General features: G+C 41.8%; 1 protein-coding gene across 2 annotated transcripts in view; it reads right to left on the bottom strand.

Annotated features, from left to right (window-relative positions):
• glra1 (glycine receptor, alpha 1) overlaps positions 1-23,968 on the bottom strand; it is a 132,968-nt gene that overhangs the window by 16,458 nt on the left and 92,542 nt on the right. For both annotated transcript variants that reach the window (XM_073067308.1, XM_073067309.1), the window contains exons 5-7: positions 10,931-11,013; positions 8,674-8,811; positions 7,425-7,639 (exon numbers count right to left, since the gene is read on the bottom strand). In XM_073067308.1, the coding sequence (XP_072923409.1) occupies positions 7,425-7,639; positions 8,674-8,811; positions 10,931-11,013 (436 nt within the window). The remainder of the gene's footprint in view (positions 1-7,424; positions 7,640-8,673; positions 8,812-10,930; positions 11,014-23,968) is intronic.

Here is a 23,968-nt window from a genome sequence, read left to right as displayed (position 1 = left end):
ACTTCCCACTTCTGGTTTGGTGATTTTCTTTTGGCATTACAAACCTGTTTTTCCTTTCTCAGCCATTTTAACGAGACCAATTTTATATTAATACATTAGTTCCATCTCTATTTTCAATACAGCAGTTTGCATTATTTCTGCTTTAATTGAGATCATTTTTTTCTGTTCTGTCTTTAGTCATCAGATGCATGTGGCAAATCTATGGTTTGTCAAATCCACTCACAGATCCAAGTTTTTTCCAACGTGCTCATTCTTAAGTGTACATGTTTGAAGCCATTTTGCTCATCCAGAAAATGTTAAAGCATGTGCATCTACCATTAAGATTGATGTTCTTTGGAATTTGTATTATGATTTCCTCAGCGCAAATATTTTGACTTCATTCTATTAGTTTATTTTGTTTAAAATATGTTCCATTCCTGAAACTTGAATGCTATTTTGAGCCTTAGTGGAGTTTAGATTAATACAATCTCATGACCCACTGGACTCACGGTAGACATGTTTCCAGATCTATTCTCTTGCATCTGATTAAAAAACACTGCTTCTACATGTAACTACATAGAGACACTTGCAAATTCTCTGAATGTAAAGGAATTCCTTGTTCATTGTGCTTTACAAATACACAAGTCAGGAAGTCATGGCTCTGGAATGCTATTGGTTATTGTGTCCCAGAGGAATATGATTTTAGAATTTGATACAAAAGTGGTTTCAAATCAGATACAAAGAACATTTTAATATTTGTGTCCCAGCATTATTTCAAAAAATTAGGATAACTAATATTTCCAATATTTTTATGCTCAGTTGTTGATTCACTTAACACTACTCTGGTAACTTTATATAATTATTCTAACTTTAGTTACTTTATGCATTCCATAACTGCCTTCTTTCACCTTGCAATATCATCCACATATATCTCCTGCCATCCATCCCCTTCACATATCTAGCTGTTTACTCTCCCTTTTTATATCCACTGTAACTTCTTTTATCTTCTTTCCTGTTCTGATGCACTCTCCTTTCTCTCTCCACTGGACTGCTGAGTAATTCCAGCATTCTCGCTAACTGGTAAGAAGTTGGCAATCTATGTTCAAGAGAGGCTTGTTGACAGATTGTTGACAGAGCTTGCTTGTTGGAGTGAAGTGTGCTCTTAGAATTTCATATCGTACATATGTGTTTCCAGTGAACAAATGCAACAGATACACTTGTAGACAAATCATCGACAATCTTTCTACATGATTTGACACCAGCGCAGCCATTTTGGATGCTCAATGCCCTCTCTCAACCTAGTGCATCATTAACGCAAGATGATGCATTTCACTGCATTTTCTGATATTTTGATGTACACTTGATAAATAAATCTAATTTCTTAATCTCTTAAATTAGCCTTGATTGGATAGCAGAGCATTGATGGGCAGAATGGGCCTCATTCTGCTCCTTTATCTAATAGTCCTATGGTCTAACATAGTTGAACATGAATTTAAAAGCTGGAAGGACTTTTCCACAATCTAGAGCTCTGTCCCATGAGCTATACTCACACCAGGTCTATTTTTACAAATCTTTACAGAGCTTTTACAAATCTTTACAAATCTTTTACAAGTGTTCACAAATCAAATCTTTCCAGTCTAGATGTTAGTTGTTTTATTTTGTTCTTGACTTGTGGATGATTCTGCAAATTTAATTTCTCTGCAATTGCTTTCAGTGACAGAAGTCCACAAGAAGAGTCAAGGCAGATGCTGAGGTTCTTTTTGTTGATAAGTTCATAACTAGCAATCCCACAAGTATGACTGGGAGAGTAAAAGGTGAGATAAAGGGAAATACATTAACATAGGGAGCAGGTGGAATAGGGAAGCAAATTTAATAAGAGGCCCAAACTGCCAAGAGCATTTGGAGCCCAATACTGTTTTTTTCAAACCCAGAGATGGTTAATATGCTGTACCTATTTCTCCAGTCTCCAAAATCTGCCATAGTTACAATTTCACAACAGGGCGAGGATCAATACCAGTGATGTTCAGCTGACCATGACAATGAACTTTAATGCCTTTGCTTCCATTCAGGCTTGAGCTAGAGACAGCTGCAACATTTTAGCAATTTACCATCGACTGCCGCATAAGCGGGGTCACTTGGTTTCTCTATTCAAAGAGGTACTACCAGAGGCCAACAGGTTGCAAAAAGATTAAAAACAAGCTGCAGGTGTCAGAAGTTTACAACACAAGAACAGAAAATACTTGGCTAAATACTTGCATCTATGGGAAGAGAAACAGATGAAACAGTTCGGGTCAGAGACTCTTCATCCAAACTGAAAAGTAGACAAGCCAAGCTGTGAAGCTGTAAGGAGGGTGGGGGAGGAGGATATCTCTGACAGTGTAAAACTGGGCTGCCCAGGGACAACTAGCTGCAAACAGGGAACAGGAAGAGTTAGAAAACAGGAACATAAGTAAAAAGTTTTATAGATGTGAAATGTAGAGCAGAAGGACAAGTCCAATAGGTTAGGAGAGAGTAACAAAGCTGAGCTAGTATTTTGGAAGGATAACTGATATGTTTCAAGAAATCATGTTACCTGAGACCTTCACTCTGTTTCTCTGCCTGCAGTGCAATCTGATCTGCTGAGTGTTTCCAGCAGTTCCTGTTTTTGGCCCATCTACATTGGTTTTTGCTGAGCCTATAGGCTTTCACACAGTTCCGAGTGTCATTGGCCATGCACAATCCTTTCAGAGATCTGTCACTTCTACCATCACTAAACATCCAGCTCACTGTGTAACCGTTCCCTGGTCAACTCTGCTGGGTTACACTGGGGACTGCTGTGGCAGCAGTACCTTCATCCTTGTTACAGTCCTCTTGTCATTTGCAACTGAACCACAATAGATCATAAAATAGCTGGAGCAAAACAGGGACCTTCGACTAGCAGATGACTAATTAAAGTGAAGTCTTTGCAGAAATTCCCAGCTCCACGAAATTTCCAATAGCTGTTCCTGCTGCATGAAATACGATAGACAATTCGTATACTGAAACAAAGATTGGATCACTCTTGGCAAATTTTTCTACAGAAGTGGTTTGCCATTGCCTTCTACTGGGCAGTGTCTTTACAAGATGGGTGACCTCAGCCATTATCAATATTCTTCAGAGACTGTCTGCCTGGTGTCAGTTGTCACATAACCAGGACTTGTGATATGCTCCCCAATATACAAAAGTCTATTTATCTACTTTGAATCAATTCAATGTATGAAAGCAAATCTCAGGGTAGTATCAGGTGACGTGGATATACTTTGAGAATCAATTTACTTTGAACTTTGAACTTTGACAGAGCCTCTGCACCTTCCAGGAAGGACAATTCCAAAGCTTTGGAACCTTCTGAGTGAAAATAAAATCTCCTTAAGTGAGACCTGACACAGACGGCGGGACCGCTTCGCTGAGCACCTTCGCTCTGTCTGCCACAAAGGCAGGATCACTCAGTAGCTACCTAGTTCAGTTCAACTTCCTATTCCCATTCAGTCACATTTTTCCATAGCCTCCTCTATCACCACTATGAAGCCAAACTCAAGCTGGAGGAGCAACAGCTCATATTCTGTCTGGGTAGCCACCAGCCTGATGGCATGAACAATGATTTCTCTAACTTCAGGTAACTACTCCCCCCTCCTTTTCTATTTTTTCATTCCCTATTATGGTTTCCCTCCTCAGCTCCCTTTGGTTCCCTTCTCCTTCCTTTTTTCATGGTGCACTATCCTCTCCTATTAGATTCCTTCTTCTTCAGCCCTTTACTTCTTCCACCTATCCCCCTCAGCTTTTTACTTCATCCGCCCCTTCTACCCACTCACCTCTCCTCTTCACCTGTTCTCACATATTACCTGTCATCTTGTACTCCTTCTCTTCCCCCAGCTTGTTACTTTGGTTTTTGCCCCTTTCCTTTCCAGTCCTCATGAAGGTACTTGACTCAAAACATCCACTGTTTATTCCCTCTCCAAAAATACTGCCTGACCTGCTGAGTTCCTCCAGCAATTTGCGTGTTTTGTTCAAGATTTTCACCACTTGCAGAATCTCTTGTGTCTCCTTAAGTGATCTTATTGTGAAACTGGTTCGAGTCTCCTCAACCATGGGAAATATCCTCCCTGCATCCAGCCTTTAAGGATTTCATAAAGCTCAATGGAATTTCCTCTCAGACTTCTAAGCTTTAGAAGGAAAAATCTCTTCATTCTCTTATCGCATGGAATGCTGGAACCAGTGTAAAGATTAAAGATTACCCTTATTTGTCACGTGTACATGAAATGCATCACTTGCAACAAGTCAAATCAATGAGTGTGCTGGGGGCAGTGCGCAAGTGTTGGCACACTGCCGATGCCACCCTAACCAAACACCTTTGGAATTGGGAGGTAACTGAAGTGCCTGGACGAAATCCACATGGTCGTGGGGAGAACATACAAAGACCTTACAGGCAGTGGTGAGAATTGAACCCTTATTGGTAATTGCTGGCACAGTAATAGTGTTTTGCTGACCACTATGTTACCCTGCTGCCCCATAGGGTAGTGAATCTTTGCAACACTTATTTCTTGCCAACTGTTTCCTGCTTTATTGGTAAAAATCTTAAGCAGCTTTGAGTCCAGGAAGCTCAGTTGATGATTCCATCAGATAAGCAAGTGGAGTTGTAGTTCTGAGTAGGTGGACTCATGTCTAAGAGCAAGGACACTGACAGAATGGTAGTGTTGGTAGGAGGAACGCTGTCTTCCTGATTGAGAACAATGGGTGAAGGAACCATTACCACTCCTCACAAGATGCTGCACTCCCTCCCCATCACCAGATCCTTCTGGTGCAAGGCCTCAGAGTTCCCAACAATCAGGTGGAGGACCGAATACTGGATATGGATGGTGCCCTTTTGATCACTAATACTCAAACACAATTGAGGAGGCTGAACACGGATGAGGACAGACTGAGATTCCACTGAAACATTCAGAACTTTGTTGGCAGCTCTTAACCTTGCCCTGTAAGTTCGAAATATGTCATTGGATGCCATCTTGTGAATAGATCCACAGGTTCATAAATGGTGTAGGTGGTCACTTCAGTCCTGAGAAGGCTGGGTTTCTGTGTCTGAACTGCTTTGATGTCAATAGCCCTTGATGTAGAATGGAAGCTTCCTAGTAAGGTTATCAATGGACCTTATGGAAGTTTGGAGCTTGAGGCCTGGAGTTCAAAATCCCATGATGGACGAGTCCTGGGGTAGATACGGAAGTTCGAAGCCCAAATCAAAAACCAAAATTGGTGAGTCTGGAAGTTGGGACTCAATGGTTGAATCCACTGGGTCGGCATACCTGGACGTTGCAGGCCCAGTTGAGTCTACAATTACAGGCCATGGAATGGAGGTCAGATGCCTGGAGGTGTTTGTCCTGGGTTTGGAGGCCTATGAATGGATGGGGGGGGGGGGTGGGGGGGAGGAATGGGGCTTCTTCTTTTGTTGTTTTGCTTTGTTGCTGCTGTTGTGCTGTTGGTGTTGTTGTTTATGTTGTTCTGCTGAACACTGTGGGCAAACTATGTTGGTGCTGGAATGCGTGGCGACACACGTGGGCTGCCCCCAGCACTTAACTAGGTTGCTTTAGTTGTTAACGTAAATGACACATTTCATTGCATGTTTTGATGTACTGTACATGTGATAAATAAATGAATCTGAATCTGAAGTTACATTGCATAAGTTCTCATCGTCTGCTGTGGTCTCATTATTCGAGTCCTGTGCAGCCAAACTTTTGCATGACTTTGCTTTTCACTTATTTGGCACTTCGGTTATCCCACTGCCCCCTGAGTGACATTTTGCCATGCACAGACTCCAAGTCGATGGTGCCTCTAAATTATATGTAGTTTAGCTAATAGACAGTTCACATGATCAGCTATTAGAAATCAAAGAAGGCTGAGAGTACAATGGGTGTGTGTGTGTGTGTGTGTGTGTGTGTGTGTGTGTGTGTGTGTGTGTGTGTGTGTGTGTGTGTGTGTGTGTGTGTGTGTGTGTGTGTGTGTGTGTGTGTGTGTGTGTGTGTGTGTGTGTGTGTGTGTGTGTGTGTGTGTGTGTGATCTGAGAACTGAGAACACATCTGAAAACTGTAGGGGAGCGTGGGCTGAAATAAGAGGAGCATACACAGATGTAGATGCTATCGTCTTTGAAGATTTCAGCTCCACTACGACTTATGGACTGAGCAGCCTACACTGACTCCATCAGGGGATTACAGAAAGGGGCCAGGACATTTGGGTGCCCTTGCCCTTCTTGTTTGTCTCCGCTGCCATCAGTCATGTGCCACAATGCCATGGGAAAGGTAGATGAGTCCGGCTTGGCTGAACGCATGGCAATGCATGCAAGGTGAGTCATGGGTGTGAGGCTTGCAGTGGCAGTAGGTGTGCAAGGGTACTGCAGAACTCCTCCAATCAGCTCTTCCAAGATCCATTGAAGAATGCATCTGACTGGTTCTTTCAGCATCTGGTATGGAAGCTCCAATGAACAGGATTGATAGAGGATGCCAGAGGGTTGTAGACTCAGCCTGCAGCATCATAGGCACTAGCCTCTCCGCCATTGAGGACATCTTCAAAAGGGCAGTGCCTCAACAAGTCAGCAACCTCACCTCACCACCCAGGACATGCTCTCTTCATATTACTACAATCAGGGAAGACACATACTCAGTATTTTAGGAACAGCCTCTTCCCTTCCACCATTAAGTTTCTAAATGTCAATGAACCCATGGACAAGACTTCACTATTCTGCACTCATTTTGATCTACATGTTTATTTTTATATATTTACTTTTGTAACTTACAATAATATTGTTATGTATTGGACTGTACAGCTACCACAATACAAAAAAAATTCACAACCTATGTCAGTAATAATAAATCTCACTCTGATTCTGATCCTTGGCGTCTACTCTCTCTCCCATATTGTGAGATTCTTCATCGTGTATTCGATCAGATTTACTTTCCAAGGGGCAGATCACACTTGCTCCAGTTGTGATGGACATTCCCTGGGCTGGTCGAGCCAAACAGTGGGATAGGCATTGTTGTCACCAAAGCCAATGAACAGAGCAAGGAGCTCTGAGTTTCTGTGCTAGCTGCATTGCAAATGAATGGTTTCCATTATATGCATATTTGCTCCCTATGCCCTCTTTTGGGGCTCGTGAGTTCAGTTTTCATAGCCTTTTTTAACATTGCATTGACATAACATTAATATTAACAAAATTTTCAATATCGCCTCACAGTGCAATGTTTGGTTAGAATCCTTCTGAAGTCCTGTAAATTTATAAAAACTTCTTTATGACTAAGTACTCTATCACATACCTGCAGTGCTCTTAACCAAGACACCAATTTATATAAAAGGAATTGTTGATTATGCTGGTCTTCTGACCTCATAAGTATTCTATATAAGACTGGTATCCCACCCTCAGCTTTCAATGTCAACCAAACTGTTACCTTTGGTAGCGACGCTCGGGATCCTGAGCTCTGTGTAGTCATGGTGAGCACTGTGGTAATTCCCAGACCAACACGTGCTGGAGCTGCATCCATGTTAATCCAGAACGAGACCCAGGAGAGGATAACAATAAGAAGACTAGGGATATACATCTGGATTAAGTAGTAACCCATCTGTCTCTCCAGGTGGAAACGTGCCTCTATACAAGTAAATTTCCCTGGAGTGGGACAGAAAAGTTACAGTGCCGTTATTTATATTAGTCAAGACATTATAATATCATAAATGTCTCCAAAACAAAATCTACGCCTTCTCAAGGAGCATTCATTGCGTTCCACAGAAGCAATCTCCATGGGCAGGTGGGTCAATAGCCAATGGTCACATTGGCTATTGGCAAATGGAATAAAAGGGAAAGGGAAGAGAAATTTATTTAAGTTAAACATTGTCATGGAACAGTACAATACAGTACAGGCCCTTCAGCCCACAATGTTGTGCCAACATTTTAATCTACTCCAAGATCAATCTAACCCCACATTAGCAAGTCACCTCCCTTCCACATAGCCCTCCATCTTTCATCCACATGCCTATCTATTAAATGGCTTTAATATATCTACTACCACCCCCAACAGTGTGTGCCATGCATTTACCACTCTGCATGAAAAGCCTACTTCTGACGTCCCCCTAAACTTTCCTCCAATTACCTTAAAGTTACGCCCTGTTGTATTAGCCGTTGCCACTCTGGGAAACTGTGCTTTGTCATGTGCCTCTTATCATAATTTATTATAATTTACTTTTAATTATTTATATATATCAATTATTATTTATTACGATAGAGAATAGCATCAACACAATAATTTGAAAAAGCAAACTTTACTGAGTACACAAAGTTAAGCATATATGTTTTCTTGTTCAGAAGGTAACTTTAAACAAACTTTTAACGTACACTCTAGTGCCTTGTACAAGTATTACAGTAGTGCTGGAATTATTTGTAACATTGAACTATGAGAAAGGACTCACAGCATCAGCATCATCATTATGGTACTAATTACAACCCTGACCTGTCCTTCCCCTCTCCCCTCCTTTTTATTCTGGCATCTTCCCCTTTCCCTTTCAGTCCTTAAAAAGGTTCTTGGCCTGAAATGAGGAATATCTATTAATTTCCATAGAAGCTGCCTGACCAGCTGAGATCCTTGAGCATATTGTGAGTGTTGCTTTGGATCTCTGGCATCTGTAGACTTTCTCATGTTTACTAACCTGTGTTGTAGTGCTTTGTGCAGTATCTTAGGTCCTTTTCCTCTTTAAGAATAAACTGTGGCAAAGTTAGTCCATCAGCTACCTGTACAGCAGCAGATTCATCCCATTCAAATATCAGATCATTCATAGTGTACCCAACTGAAAAACAGGAAAGGACGAGTATGAGCAATAAAGATTTCAAATAGAGTTGGCAATTGACCATTGTGATATCAGACTGCAAGGGATTTTGACAAATGCAAGTGTACCAAGATGATGAACTTGTTCCTTTCGATGTTAGGACTATAAACGGGATGGTGAACTTATGGCACATTTGCCCGAGATGGCACACATCAAAATTTTGCTGCTATGTGGCATATAGTGATTATCTTTACTGTTAAATGAAGCAGCAAATGATGTTTTTCAACTCAAGTGCAGTGTGATATCTTTACAGGATATGTCTCATGCTAGCTCAGTGCCAGCTAGCTGGTTGTGAGAACATGTGATACATAGAACATAGAAATGATCACATGGATAGTCAGAGGCTTTTTCCCAGGGCTGAAATGGTTAGCACGAGAGAGCACAGTTTTAAGGTGCTTGAAAGTAGGTACAGATGAGATGCCTGGGGTAAGTTTTTTACGCAGAGAGTGGTGAGTGCATGGAATAGGCTGCTGGCGACGGTGGTGGAGGTGGATACGATAGGGTCTTTTAAGAGACTCCTGGACAGGTACATGGAACTCAGAAAAATAGAGGGCTACAGGTAACCCTAGGTAATTTCTAAGGAAGGATATGTTCGGCACAGCTTTGTGGGCCGAAGGGCCTGTATTGTGCTGTAGGTTTCCTATGTTTCTATGTTATCCACATGATCAATACCCCTCATCATCTTATACACCTCTATCAGGTCACCTCTCATCCTCCATCACTCCAAGGAGAAATGGCCAAGCACACTCAACCTATTCTCATAAGGTACGCCCTCCAATCCAGGCAACATTCTTGTAAATCTCCTCTGCACTCTCTCTAGTAGTATCCACACCCTTCCTGTAGTGAGGTGACCAGAACTGAACACAATACTCCAAGTAGGGTCTGACCAAGGTCTTATATATCTTTAACATTACCTCACAGCTCTTGAACTCAATCCCAAGGTTGATGAATGCCAACACCATACACCTTCTTAACAACGCTGTCAACCTGCGCAGCAGCTTTGAGTATCCTATCGACATGGACCTCAAGATCTCTCAGATCCTCCACACTGCCAAGATTCTTACTATTTATATTATATTTTGTCTTCAAATTGGACCTACCAAAATGATCCACTTCACACTTATTTGGGTTGAAGTCCATCTGCCACTTCTCAGCCCAATTCTGCATCCTATCGATGTCCCACTGTAACCTCTGACAACCCTCTAGACTATCCACAACACCCCCAACCTTTGTGTCATCAGCAAATTTACTAACCCATTCCCTCCACTTCCTCATCCAGGTCATTTATAAAAATCAAAAAGAGGAGGGGTCCCAGAACAGGTCCCTGCGGAACGCCTCTGATCACCGACCTCCATGCAGAATACGAACCATCTACAACCACTCTTTGCTTTCTGTGGGCAAGTCATTTCTGGATCCATAAAGCAAGGTCTCCTTGGATCCCATGCCTCCTTACTCTCTGAAGGAGCCTTGCATGGGGAACCTTATCAAATGCCTTACTGATATCCATATACACTAAATCCACTACTCTATCTTCATCAACGCGTTTTGTTACATCCTCAAATAATTCTGTCAGGCCTGTAAGGCACGACCTGCCCTTAACAAAGCACGTGATGTAGGGTGATATGCTTTTAAATCCTTGCAGATCGGGTGTACACATTCATATTTGGATGCTGAATGGTTATAGTTTCAATTGTCCTTTTAAAACATTAATATTAATAACTTTTGAACAGATTTACTAAAATACTTCATTTATTTCAATCTGTCTGTTACACTTTTATTAAAACAATGAAGATATGCATTTAAGCAGTAAGACACATCCTTTTTCCTTTAAAAGGGCCAAAATTATTGTTACTAATTCATTAATCAATTATAATCTCTGCTCAAAATTACCTTGGTATTTAAGAGAAAATTTTAGAAGATCATCACCAATTTAGGCACACACCCTCAGAGAGGTTCGCCAACTCTGCAAGGAGGTCAGTGATGCACTAACGATTCATAAATAGCAAGCATTGTGTAGCTTATAAACATTCACGTATATTGTTCGTTTTTGATATTGCTATCAGAACGACAAAATACTCACAGCTTTCAAGCTGCATTATACAGGTTTGCACATCCATTGGAAAATTCTTCAGATCCATAGGACAAGCAAGGCTCAGTGTCAACCTGAAAAGAAACAAAAATTACTTTTGTATTACGAACAAAATTTAAATTAAGTGCCTGAACTATTTGACTGGAACTATAAAATCTAAAATGGTTTTTTTCCATTGTTATGTACCAGCAGCAATAGATCACAAATTAAGTCAGGTTTTAATGTTAAAACCACTATATTTATTAGTATTTACTCATAATATAGAAAATTAAATGAAATAAACAGAAGTTAACAGTGTTATGTGTGTGTGGCTCCCAAACCGTCAAGCTTAGGAACAGTTCTTGAAGTCTTAAGATGGAAAACTAGAAAGGTCCAGTAATCCACAGAGTAAGTGAGGGGAGGGACTGGTAAATCCACATTAAAGTGTAATGAACAGGTGATCACGAAGAATTCGACAGGCTCCATGCTGGGGAAATGAAGTAACAGTCGCAGAAGATCTTATCTGTCGAGTTGTCCAGAAATCCACGTAGAAATATCCCAAAGGTGGCTCCCTTCACACAAGTGGTTACCACATAGCACACCCAAATCCAGGTAAGAGTTAACAAAAGTGGTTCCACAGGATACTCCAACAGAATCCACGTATGGATCATCTGAAGTGACAGTCACACATCAAATGTGCAATGTGTGCCATTAATCCACCCAATCCTTTGGGCATGGGAAAGTATCAGACATTACCCACACTTTTTATGAAGTTTATAGTGCCTTCTAGGTAGTAGTACTTACCTAGTGAATTGACCCAATAATACTGAACAGTCAAACCTATGTTCGTCATAATAACAGAAAATTACTCATCTTCCTCAATTAAAATATCATGTGGCAAGTTGTATCATGATTGGCTGTGACCCAAGGAACTGAAATGATTAGCACAGTGTTGTCAGTGTATAATTACATTCCCTCTCAGCACTGGTTTGATTCAGATTCAAATTAATTTATTTATCAGAGGTTTATTGAAACATTCAGTGAATTGCATTCTTTGCGTTAATAACTGAATTTGTGCTGAAGGCAGCTGGCAGGTTTTGCCACTTCGATATAGCATTCCCATAATGTTCGGCAGAACAACACAAGCAACAACAGCAGTAAAGTAGAGCGACAAGTGCCTTTCCTTCCTCCCATCCACCCACCCACACAGTCAGGCCTCTAACCCCAGAAGACCACCTCTGGGCTTCTATGCTCCAGTTGCTGCCCGAACTCACAGACATTGGTCTTCCGATTAGCTCAGGTGAGTTACTTGGAGCACATCTCCATGACAACTACTATCAACACCTCCACAAATTAGTGAGTTACTCTCTTTAATTAACCAATAAATTTTCCACTGCATTCATTATTTTTCCACCAATTCCTGTGATTCCAACTGAAAAATTACAGCAATTAACAACCCTCTGTAATAAGTGATTTCTCTGTTTCACACTCTAATCCCACAGTTAAGTGAGATTAGTTGCTTTCATTTCTTGTCCTGCCTGTGTTTGATAAAATAAATTCCCTGATGCTCATTGCAATGACTCAACTGTTATTGGCTTCCTTCACGGCTCTCTCACTGGGGTGCAAACCTTTCACCCTGACAACAATGTGACAGCTACTAACTACACTTACACTTGATCTATACCACTTGACAACATTCAGACAGAAAGCTCACTCTCTTGATGTTTGCAAGGAAAATAGAAAAATAAGAACATTGTGAATCTTCCCACTTAACTGCCCACCACCAATAGAGCGGATCAAATTTAACACATTAGTATATCCAGAGTGCTTGACATTCTCCAGAATAATTTACACTTAATTTAGTCTGTATCCTCAGTGAAACCATATAATGTTAAATCACAGAAAAATACAACGTGGAACTGACCTTTTCATCACCAAATCAGTGCCAACCATGATGCCAATCGACACTAATCCATCTGCCTGCATGTGGTCCATATCCATCTATTCACTGCTTGTTTCTAATTCTGCCTAAAGGCCTTTTAAACATTGTTGAAGTATCACCCTTCTGTGAAATAGTGGTGCACTTGGTCGTGGTTCCCTCTCTGGGTCCAGACAAAGGTGTAATGGTTCATCCTTTATGTATGTCATTTGATGATTGTAAGACACTGCTTGATGGCAGTGGAGCCGGATCTTTTGGTACACTGTTGCTGCCGGTTACACTGACCCAAGGAGGAAGGCGTCAGAGGAGTTGACTGAAGGTGGTGTACAGTCCAACAAATGGTGCAAATGATTGTCTTGGACATTTTTGTTGTGATCGCAAGACCCTGTTGGATATTGGCAATGTAAAATACTGCAACTCTGGTTCATTGGTTTCTTTGCAAGACTGGAGGAGCACAGACCAGCCCTCACACCACTGGGTGACCTGCTGCAGCTCCCCAGGGTGGAGATGCTGGCGGCTGTGCGGTGTGGTGAGCGTCCCTGCCGGTTTCAGGCCTGGCCCCCACCCACTTGTTGGTGCTGCTCTCCAGTGCTTGCTCAGTTGAAGACAAGCTGGTTTGTGTTCATCTCCGGCTGCACAATTACGCGATGAGGACCTGCTGCGTAATTGATCTTGCAGGAATGTGGCTTGAGGACAATTATGCCATGCACAATCAATCTACAGGCCATAACACTCAGGGACTTGGGCTATATTACTTATAATTTGTGCCTGTATGGTTTACAGACCATTGTAATTATGTGTTCTATGTGCTATATATGCCTTGTGCTGTGTGTGACTGTTGGCACTATTTTGCACCTTGGCCTTGGCACTATTTCATTTGGCTGTATTCAAATGTATGGTTGAATGAAAATTAAACTTGAATGTTTACTTAATTTAACTTGGCAGCATGTTCCAGCCACCTACCACTTTCTCTATGTTAAATTTTCCTTGCAATTCTCCTTCAAACTTTTCCGCTTTTAGCTTAGCATATGACAATTTTCACTATGGGTTAAAAGTCTTTATCTACCCTATCTATGCTTCTCGTCATTTTATAGGTGTCTACCAAGTTGCCCCTTAGCCTCTGAATCTCCAGAGAAAACAATCCAGGTTTATAAAACCTCTCCTTATGGCCGGCATGCTTTAAGTAGCATCCCAGCAACATCTTCTGTCCTCTCTCTAAAGCCTCCACATCCTTCCTATAGAGTTGGAAATGGAACTCACACAATACTACAAATGTAGCCTAACAATAGCTGCAACATGACTTTTTAATCCTTATACTCAATGTCCTATGAAAGCAAGTATGGCCTGCTTTACCACATATCCACTTTCAGGAAGCTATGGACTTGTTATGAACGTGAAGCCATGGGAGGAGGTGGGGGATAGTTGCATGAGCAACTGGTGCATATCATAAGTCCTGATTCTTCAGCAGCTGATGCCAGGCAGACAATCTCAGCAGAGTATTGATAATGGTTGGAGTCACCAGTCTTGTAAAGACACTGACCAGAAGAAGACATTGGCAAACCACTTCTGCAGAATAATTTGCCAAGAACAATCATGGTCATAGTTAGAGAAAAGCCCATGATCACCCACATCATACGACATGGCACAAAGGATGATAATGAACTTGTAGCACAGGATCCCCTTATACATCAATGTTCCAAAGAGCTGAGCTGTTACTGTATAATTTCCTCTACATTTGTCCTCCAAAATGCATCAATTCATACTTTTCTGGATTAAACTATTCAAAAAGGGTTCAAATGTAAAGGTGCATGATTGGGAACTCAGATAGGTTAGACAAGAGAAAGTAGATTTGAGCAGAATACTTCACAGAATAAACAGAAGAGATTCTGCAGATGTTGGAAATCCAAAGTAACACACACAAAATGCTGGAGGAACTCACCGGGTCAGGCAGCATCTATGAAGGGGAATAAATGGTTGACTTTTTGGGATGAAGCCCTTCATCAAGACTGGAATGTAAGGGGGAAGAAGCCAAAATATGAAGTGAGGGAGGGGAAGGAGTACAAGCTGGCAGGTAACAGATGAAATTAGATGAGGGGGAAGGTGAGTGGGTGGGGGAGGGGGAATGAAGTGAGAAGCTGGGAGATGATATGTGGAAGAGGTAGAGGATTGAATAGGAAGGAATCTGATAGGAGAGTGGACCATGGAAGAAAGGGAAGGAGCAGGGGCATCAGAGTGAGGTAATGGGCAGGTGGGGAGAAGAGAAGGAGTGAGAGGAGACCAATATGGGGAATGGATAAAGAGACGGGGAGGGGAGCAATTACTGGAAGTTAAGAAAATCAAAGTTCATGCCACCTAGTTGAAGGCTACCCAGATAGAATATAAGATGTTGCTCCTCCAACTTGAGAATGGCTTTATCGTGGCGGTAGAGGAGGCTATGGGTTGACATGTTGGAATGGGAATAGGGAGTGCAATTAAAATAGCTGGCCATCGGGAAATCCTGCCTTTTGACTTCTGAGGAAACTATGTCTCATAACAGCATCACAATCCAGTAAGACCCAGGAATATGACAGGTGTCATCTGATTGTCTGCACCCAGGCTCCATTTTCAGCTCCAGGATCAGTGCATCATGCATCATAAAATGTCCCATGTAATGAGGTACAGTGAAAAGCTCATCTTGCATTCTGTTCAAACTGATCAATTCATTACAGTGGTACATCAAGGCCATACTAAGTAAAACAACAACAGAACACAGAATAAAGTGTTAGAGTTACAGAGAAATTGCAGCGCAGACAGATACTATGGTGCAATGTCATAGAGGTAGACTGTGAGGACAAGAGTTCATCTTATTGTACTAGTCAGAAAACGGTGGGACAAAGCTATCCTTGATCCTGGTGGTACATGCTTTCAGCTTTTGTACGGGGAGGGGGGGAGAAGAGAGAATGTCCAGGGTGAGTGTGGTTTTCGCTGCTTTTCTGAAGAAGCAAGAAGTGTAGACAAAATCTATATAGGGGAGGTTGGTTTACAAATAGGAACAGTTATTACCCCTCAACCATTAGGCTCTGGAACCAGAGGGGATAATTTCACTCAACTTCACTCATTCCATCACAGAACTATTCCCACAACCTACGGACTCACTTTCAAGAACTTTTCATCTCATGTTCTTGATATTAGTTGGGTATTTTTTCCGAGATCTCTGACCAGAGAATTGGCAACAGTGGAGTTACAATAATGCTCAATAGCGAACTCCTTTGAGCTTATCTGTGAAAGCAGCTTAATTTCTACCTTTGATCTTTCTTGTTTTCCTTTTCCGGGTGGATTGAGTTCTATTGAAAACCCTGACCTGGAGTTACACTCAGGATTCAGCCCACTCCCGGGGGCTCATGATCAGCCGCTTTTCGAAATCCCAAGAATGTGGCCTAGAAGATGAGCACACCTTCAGGTTTTTGAGGTTTTCTGACCCTGTGGGTGGGATGATTCTAAGTAGGTGCCACCGGCTGAAATGTCACAGAGAAAGCAGAACATTGGGGACAGCGGATCAGCTGTTGGGGGGCTCTGTAATCAGCAAATCTCTCTCTCTCTCTCTCTCTCTCTCTCTCTCTCTCTCTCTCTCTCTCTCTCTCTCTCTCTCCTTGGTGGAGGAGAGTTTGTTGCCAATTCTCTGGTTGGAGAACTTGGTAAAAAAAGTGGCATGACAGATGTTTAACATTGTAAAGAGAGTTGTTTTGTTGTGTATCTCCTCTCGCTGTGAAAGGGGACAGCTTTTCCCCCCTTTATTAAGGAGAGAGAGAGCCTGTGGTAGGTATGTCGAATTGTCAGGTGAACAATTAGATTTTGTACTGAAGATCATGGTCTTCACTGGGAGCTTCACTAATGCATGGTTGATGGGTGGAGGGTGCTGATGCTTTTTGTGGAAGTGGGTGGGGGTGGGAAGGTTTGTTGCTTTGCTGCTGCTTGTGCTTGGGAGTGGGGAGTGGGAGGGGCTTTGGAGTTCTAATGCTTTAACTGTCACTCGCTCTTGGGGGCACTGTTCTGTTTTCATGGACGTTTGCGAAGAACAAAAATTTCAGGATGTACATTGCATATGTTTCTTTGACATTAAATTGAACTATTGAAACAACTGAATGGAACTATTGAAACTATTTATTATTATTATTTTGTATTTTTTTGTTTTTTATTTACTGTAAATGCCCCCAAGGAAATGAATCTCTGGGTTTGCTGACAAACAGTATATGTACTTTGATAATAAATTTACGTGGAGCTTTGAAGTCCTTCGAAGATAGGCTGGTTTCTTTGATGTACTAAACTGAGTCCACAACTCTGCCGTTTCTTGCAGTCACTGGATGAACAGTTGCCATTCCACGCCATAATGCATTCCGACAGGATGCTGTCTACAGTGCATCGAAAAATATTGCTGAGGGTCAAGGGGAATGGACCAAATTTCTTCAGCCTCCTGAGAATGCAGAGGTGCTGGTGAGCTTTGCTGGCCATGGAATATACATGATTAGGCCTTTGATGATACTCACGCTTAAAATCTTGAAGCTCTCAAACCTCTTGACCTCAGCACCACTGATATAAACAGGAGCATGTACACCAAACCCTTCCTAAGGAAATAACCAGCTCTTTTGTTTTGCTGCCGCTGAAGGAAAGGTTGTTGTCATGACACAGTGTCACTAAGCTCCCTACTCCTTCCTGTACTCTGATACATTTGAGATACTGCCCATTACACTGGTACCATCTGCAGATTTGTAGATGGAGTTAGAATAGATCCGGCCACACATTTGTGAGCATACAGGGGCTAGAGTAGGGTGTTGTGGACTCAACCTTGTGAATCACCAGTGTTGAGGATATTCGTGGTGGAGGTGTTGCTGCCTTTCCTTACTGATTGCAATCTGTTGGTCAGCAAGTCAAGGATCCAGTTGAAAAAGGTGTTGAATACCAGGTCTAGGAGCTTGGAAATGAGTTTGCTTGGAATTATCATACTAAAGGCAGAGCTTTAGTCAATAAGCAATAATCTAATATAGGTGTATCACAGCCCAGATGCTCCAGAGAAGAGGTAGGGAGATGGTGGCTATCACAAGGGAGACAGCGTCTGCCATTGATTTGTTTTAGTGGTAGGTGAATTGTAGTGGCCAGGGAGGCTGGAGTTAATGTGTGCCACGACCAGCATTTTAGCCACTTCACGGTGGTAGATGAGCCATTGTGGCAGTAATCATTAAAGTATTGGTGTGTCACCATAAAGCGATTGAGTCCTGGTACTGGGAGGACAATAGTAGTCATTACAGGACAGCTGAAGTAAAAGATGGGGCTTAAGTACTACTAGAAATGGATACGGTATGGTGGAAGGAGCACAAGAGATTTACTGCGTGTAACAATAAGGGGATGTTGAGTGGAGCAGGGAGAGGTTTATTAGAAATCAGAAGGAGAAATAACAATCACTCTTTTTGGACTAAAATTCACTCCTCAGCATATCATTTGAGGCTGGGCACAATCTTAGTCTGAATATTTTTGGTGGACAACTAGAGGATACCCCTAAGGGTAAGATCATTCACAGAAAACACATCTCAAGCTAATTTGGTCTATAGTGTAGAAGTAGAATATTGTACACTATAAACTTGGCCATTGAACACAATAGCTACCTGCCATAGATAATTACAATTGAGACATATCAACTTTGAGAATGAGAAAATAATTGAGTTATATGTTATGTTTTGGTAAGTCTGGAAACTAATCAAAAGAAAAACACAGACATGTGTATATGTGTGTGTAGTCCTTTTCTCTTGTTTGATTTCTACACTGCTAAGTCTCTTCCAGGGATGCCTACACTGAAGAAGTTTAAATCTGCCTTTTTCTCCAGTCCTGCCAGAGGGTCTCAGCCTGAAATGTCGACTGTTTTTTTCAGAGATGCTGCCTGACCTGCTGAATTGCTCCAGCATTTTGTGTGTGTTGCTTAGATTTCTGGCATCTGCAGATTTTCTCTTGTTTGTGACCTTAGCTCTCATCTTAGATGGTACAACAACTCTCAATCCCTACATAAGACAACCTCTGTGAAGGACAAGTTCATCCCGGTGCTGGAAAACATGGGGGAACTAGAATTTCTGCTGTATATTCCAGCCATTTTGGGTGGCCATGTGGACCTCAGACAGTGAGGGGTCTTTTCTGGTTTCCCTTTGGATCGTCTCTGCTGTAATAGGGAGACTTTCAATTTGCATTAGGGATAATACGTCAAGAGGAATGTCCTCTTTTGTAAATTTTTCACGTATTTCCTTTTCCAAGGGTAAACAGGACAATCCGTCAGCCTTTCCATGATTAGTCATCATCTTGAATTTCATCTTGTAATTGTGTCCTCCAAGAAGCAGAGCCCATCTCTGCATTTGTGCTGCTGCTGTTAGTGGAACACAGTTCTGTGGATTAAAAATGGACACCAGATGTTGATGATAAGGAAAGAGGGTAAACTCTCTCCCATACAAGTACTGGTTGAAATCTTTTTCACCCCAACCTTGACTCAAAGCCTCTCTGTCAATCTGTGTGCAATTTTGGCAAGCGAATGTGATGCAAATGGGCGTTCACTTTCATCACCTGTAACATGTGACATGACTGCACCTATATGATAAGGTGAGATAACAAAGGCAAGCTTCACTGGAATATATGGATCATAATGTATGAGTACAGTGTTTGATGTCACCATTTCCTTTGCCTCACACTACGTTGTTAATTGCTATTTCTTCCTGATCTGCAGCAACCTGTTAGAGTAATTGACAAATCCTGAGAAGGACTACAACTGTGACACTTCCTTTGGCTTTATGGCATCCACCTCTGCTTGAATCTTCTCAGCACACTTGTGTAACTCTTGTGTGTCAATGGGATGACCCCATTAATTGATGCTCGGTTTAAAGAATTCACACTTGTTGCGTCATGTGGGTAGAAACCCAGATGGAGATGAGAGGGCGTAGAGAAGCAAAATAGTGGCGTGGTATTGCAGCAACAACCTTGCACTCAATGTCATAAAGACAAAAGAGCTGATTGCGGACTTCAGGAAGGGTAAGATGAAGGAACACATACCAATCCTCGTAGAGGGATCAGAAGTGGAGAAAGTGAGCAGTTTCAAGCTCCTGGATGTCAAGATCTCTGAGGACCTAACCTGGTCCAACATATCGATGCAGCAATAACAAAGGCAAGGCAGTGACTATACTTTATGAGGAGTTTGAAGAGATTTGGTGTCAACAAAAACATTCAAAAACTTCTCTAGATGTACCATGGACAGCAGTCTGACAGGCTGCATCACTGTCTGGTATGGGGGTAGTGCTACTGCACAGGACCGAAAGAAACTGCAGAGGATTGTAAATTATTCTTGGGTACCAGCTTACAAAGTACCCAGGACATCTTCAGGGAGCAGTGTCTCAGAGAGGCAGCATTCATTATTAAGGACCCCAGCACCCAGGACATGCCCTTTTATCATTGTAACCATCAGGTAGGAGGTACAGAAGTCTGAAGGCACACACTCAGTGATTCAGGAACAGTTTCTTCCCCTCTGCCATCCGATTCCTAAATGGACATTGAACCCATGAACACTCTCTTTCTTTTTCAATATATATTATTTCTGTTTTTGCACAGTTTTAAATCTCCAATATACATACACTGTAATTGAGTGATTGATTGATTGATTTATTTATTTCTTCCTTCCATATTATGTATTGCATTGAACTGCTGCTACTAAGTTAACAAATTTCATGACACATGCCGATGATAATAAACCTGATTCTGATTCATGCTCTGAACACCTTCTAATCTTTTTAACACTGTCTTGAGAATTTGAAAATGTTTCTCTTCATCCTCACTGGTAACGCTGAGTGTCTGGGCAGTCTTGCAGCAGCTGGTCCATAGCTTTCTGCCGGAGTGCAGGTGCAGATGCTATTCCAAAAATAAGTCGATCATAGCAATAAAGCACTTTGTGAGTGTTTATGGTGAGAAACACTTTGGACTCTTCTTTCAACTCCATCTGTAGATAGTCCTCAGCTAAGTTCACTTTGCTGAAGTGTTTTCTTCCAGAAAAGTTTGCAAAGGTATCCTCTATCCTGGCCAGAGGGTATTAATCTACTTTCAGTACTGGGTTAATGGTGACCTTAAAATCAGCACAGATACTGACAGACAAACTCTTCTTGGCACTGACCACTGGCATTGTCAATGGACTCCACTCAAACTTGCAAAGAAATCCTTCAGCCACCATGCGACCTAGCTCACTGGCCTCTTGATCATGGATGGTGTAAGGACTTTGTAAAATTTGGATGTGGCATTTTCATTCAACACTACTTTACCCTTGATGTGTTTGAGTTTTCCAGTGCCATTCTCGAACACAGCTGTGACATCATCCTGTACCTTTCTTAATTTACTTTTAGTTGACTCTATTGCAGGAGATGTGGCATTAAAAAGGTGGATGGATCTCCAGTCAAGTTGTAATTGTCTCAGCCAATCATGACTCCACAATACCGGCCGTCCTGTTTTTATCGCATACAAGCCCAATGCGGCTTGTTGGTTCCTACAGTATTTCACTGTTGCAAATGTTATTCCCAGAGGAGTTATCTTTTCTCCAGTACAAGTTCTTAGCTGGATATCTGAAGGCTTCAGTTTAGTATCTTTAGTCCTGACGAAGGGTCTCGACCCGAAACATTGACTGGTTCTTTCAAAGGATGCTGCCCGACCTGCTGAGTTCATCCAGCTTTTTTGTACGTCTAGTATCTTTGAAATGTTGTTGTTCAAACTCATTTTGTGTAACGAATGAAACAGCTGAGCCAGTGTTAGATTCCGTTTTAATTAATTTGTCATTCATTTCTGGTGTAAGCAACATTGTTTGTCCCTGACGAAGGATCTCAGCCAGAAACGTTGACTGCTCGTTTCAATGGATGCTGCCCGACCTGCTGAGTTCATCCAGCTTGTTTATACATATTGTTTGTCCCTTGTTTGTTTTCAGATTGTAAATTTCATTGCTACCCAATCCTGTGTCACTCAGATTTTTCATGTATGCAGATTAGTGCTCTGTTTGAAATTGCAATTTGACTTTTTATCTTTTTCTCTTCCCTGTGCAGTCCATTTACCATAAATTCCGGTGTATAAGCCTACCCAGAGTATAAGCCGACCTCTATTTTCAAGGTTAAAAAAGTAACTTTTTCATGTTATCTTTGTATAAGCTGACCCCTTTTGTAGAGGTTTTTGATTTAACCAGAAAAGATCACGCGATCTCACATGCTGGTACTCAGCTTTGCCGGATAAGGAACCTATAGGGGCCCTATAAAGAAGGAGACCTGATGCAGATTGGGGGACCGCTTCATCGACCACCTCCGCTCCGTCCGCCACAACAGACAAGCTCTCCCGGTTGCCACCCATTACAACTCTGCTTCAGATTCTCATTCGGATATGTCCATACATGACCTCCTCTACGGCAATGATGAGGCCAAACTCAGGTTGGAGTAGCAACACCTCATATACCGTCTGGGTAGTCTCCAGCCCCTCAGCATGAACATTGAATTCTCCAACTTCTGGTAATTCCCTCCCTCTCCCTTCCCCCATTCCAGTTTCACTCTGCCTCCTCCTCCAGCTGCCTATCACCTCCCTCAAGGTTCTGCCTCCTTCTACTACCCATAGTGCTTTCCCCCTACATTCCTTGTTCACCTTTCCTCCCTATCCCCTCCCTGCTTCCCCTCCCCACCCCTTGATCTTTCCCCTTACTGGTTTTTCACCTGGCACTTATCAGCCTTCTCCTTCCCACCCTCTGCCTATCTAATTTATAGAGCCCCTGCCCCTTCCCTTTTCAGTCCTGACGAAGGGTCTCAGCCCGAAACGTTGACTGCTCATTTCCACAGATGCTGCCCGACCTGCTGAGTTCCTCCAGCGTGTTGTACATGTTGCTTTGACCCCAGCATCTGCAGTGTACTTTGTGTCTATCTTTCCAACATAGCCAGCCATTTCCGCCTTTTTAAAATGTATTTATTATCACATCACCTGGTACTCACTGTTTATGAGTACTGGTCTGTTTTCTGCCCTTTTTTTAACTCAAGTGTCTCTCTCCCCTTTTGAAGAAAAAGCATACTGTGCTTCAACAGGTAGGCAGTCCTTTCAGGCTCATTTTAAAACTACCTTGTCACCACTGTTATCTTTTGTAGTTCCAGAAACTAATTGAAATAAAAATATGGGAGCCGGGAAAACATGCCCGCTTAATTTTCGTGGTGGCATAATGACGTAGGTCATTTATGTTCTTCTTATATATAACCCGTAACGTATTATGTAAACAAACAACAATGGTTAATCAAACAAGGTATTTACAGTATTACTCAAATATTACTGAAATATTAAATCCACAACAATATAAATGCAGCAGTACTGTTAGAAAAGTTTCCTTCTATCAAAAAGGAATGTTCCCCTAAGAGTTATGCCCTACCACCTGCAGCAAAGTAATCCAGAACTAATCAAGTGAGGTGATTATGGAACAAATAAATTTTCCAAAGGAACCACCAGGTAATTTGAAACATATCATTTTTTTCTTAGCACATAGCGTATGGGCCCTGTACTGGGAGGAATAATTAATGTAAATAGACACGCCTCTAGTCTACAATCAGCTGAGGGGTGATACAACCTACTAGACACATCAGTGCAAACTTAATCTTCTGAATGGGACATGTTACATTGAGAACAGAAAAGAAGAATAAGCAGAAATTCAATTCAATAAAATCAATCACAATCTCACTGAATAGCTTGCACTGGTTTCCACTTCATCCATCCAACTTCTCTGGGAATGCATTGCTTTAACTTCAGTTAATAGTTACACTAGTGGCCACTTTCTTAGGAACACCTGTACTCCTGCTTATTAATACAAATATATAATCAGTCAATCATGTGGCAGCAACACAGTGCATAAAAACATGCAGACATGGTCAAGAGGTTCTTCAAACCAACTGTCAGAATGGGGAAGAAGTGTGATCTGAGTGAATAATTGTTTGTGCCAGAGGGGGGGTGGTTTGAGTATCTCAGAAACTGCTGATCTCTTGACATTTTCATGTACAACAGTCTCTACGGTTTTCAGAGAATGCAAAATTCAGCAAGCCTCAGTTCTGTGGTTAAAA

The sequence above is a fragment of the Hemitrygon akajei genome, chromosome 15 (assembly GCF_048418815.1).
Source record: "Hemitrygon akajei chromosome 15, sHemAka1.3, whole genome shotgun sequence".
NCBI lineage: Eukaryota > Metazoa > Chordata > Chondrichthyes > Myliobatiformes > Dasyatidae > Hemitrygon > Hemitrygon akajei.
This window is presented reverse-complemented; position numbering and strand designations above follow the sequence as displayed.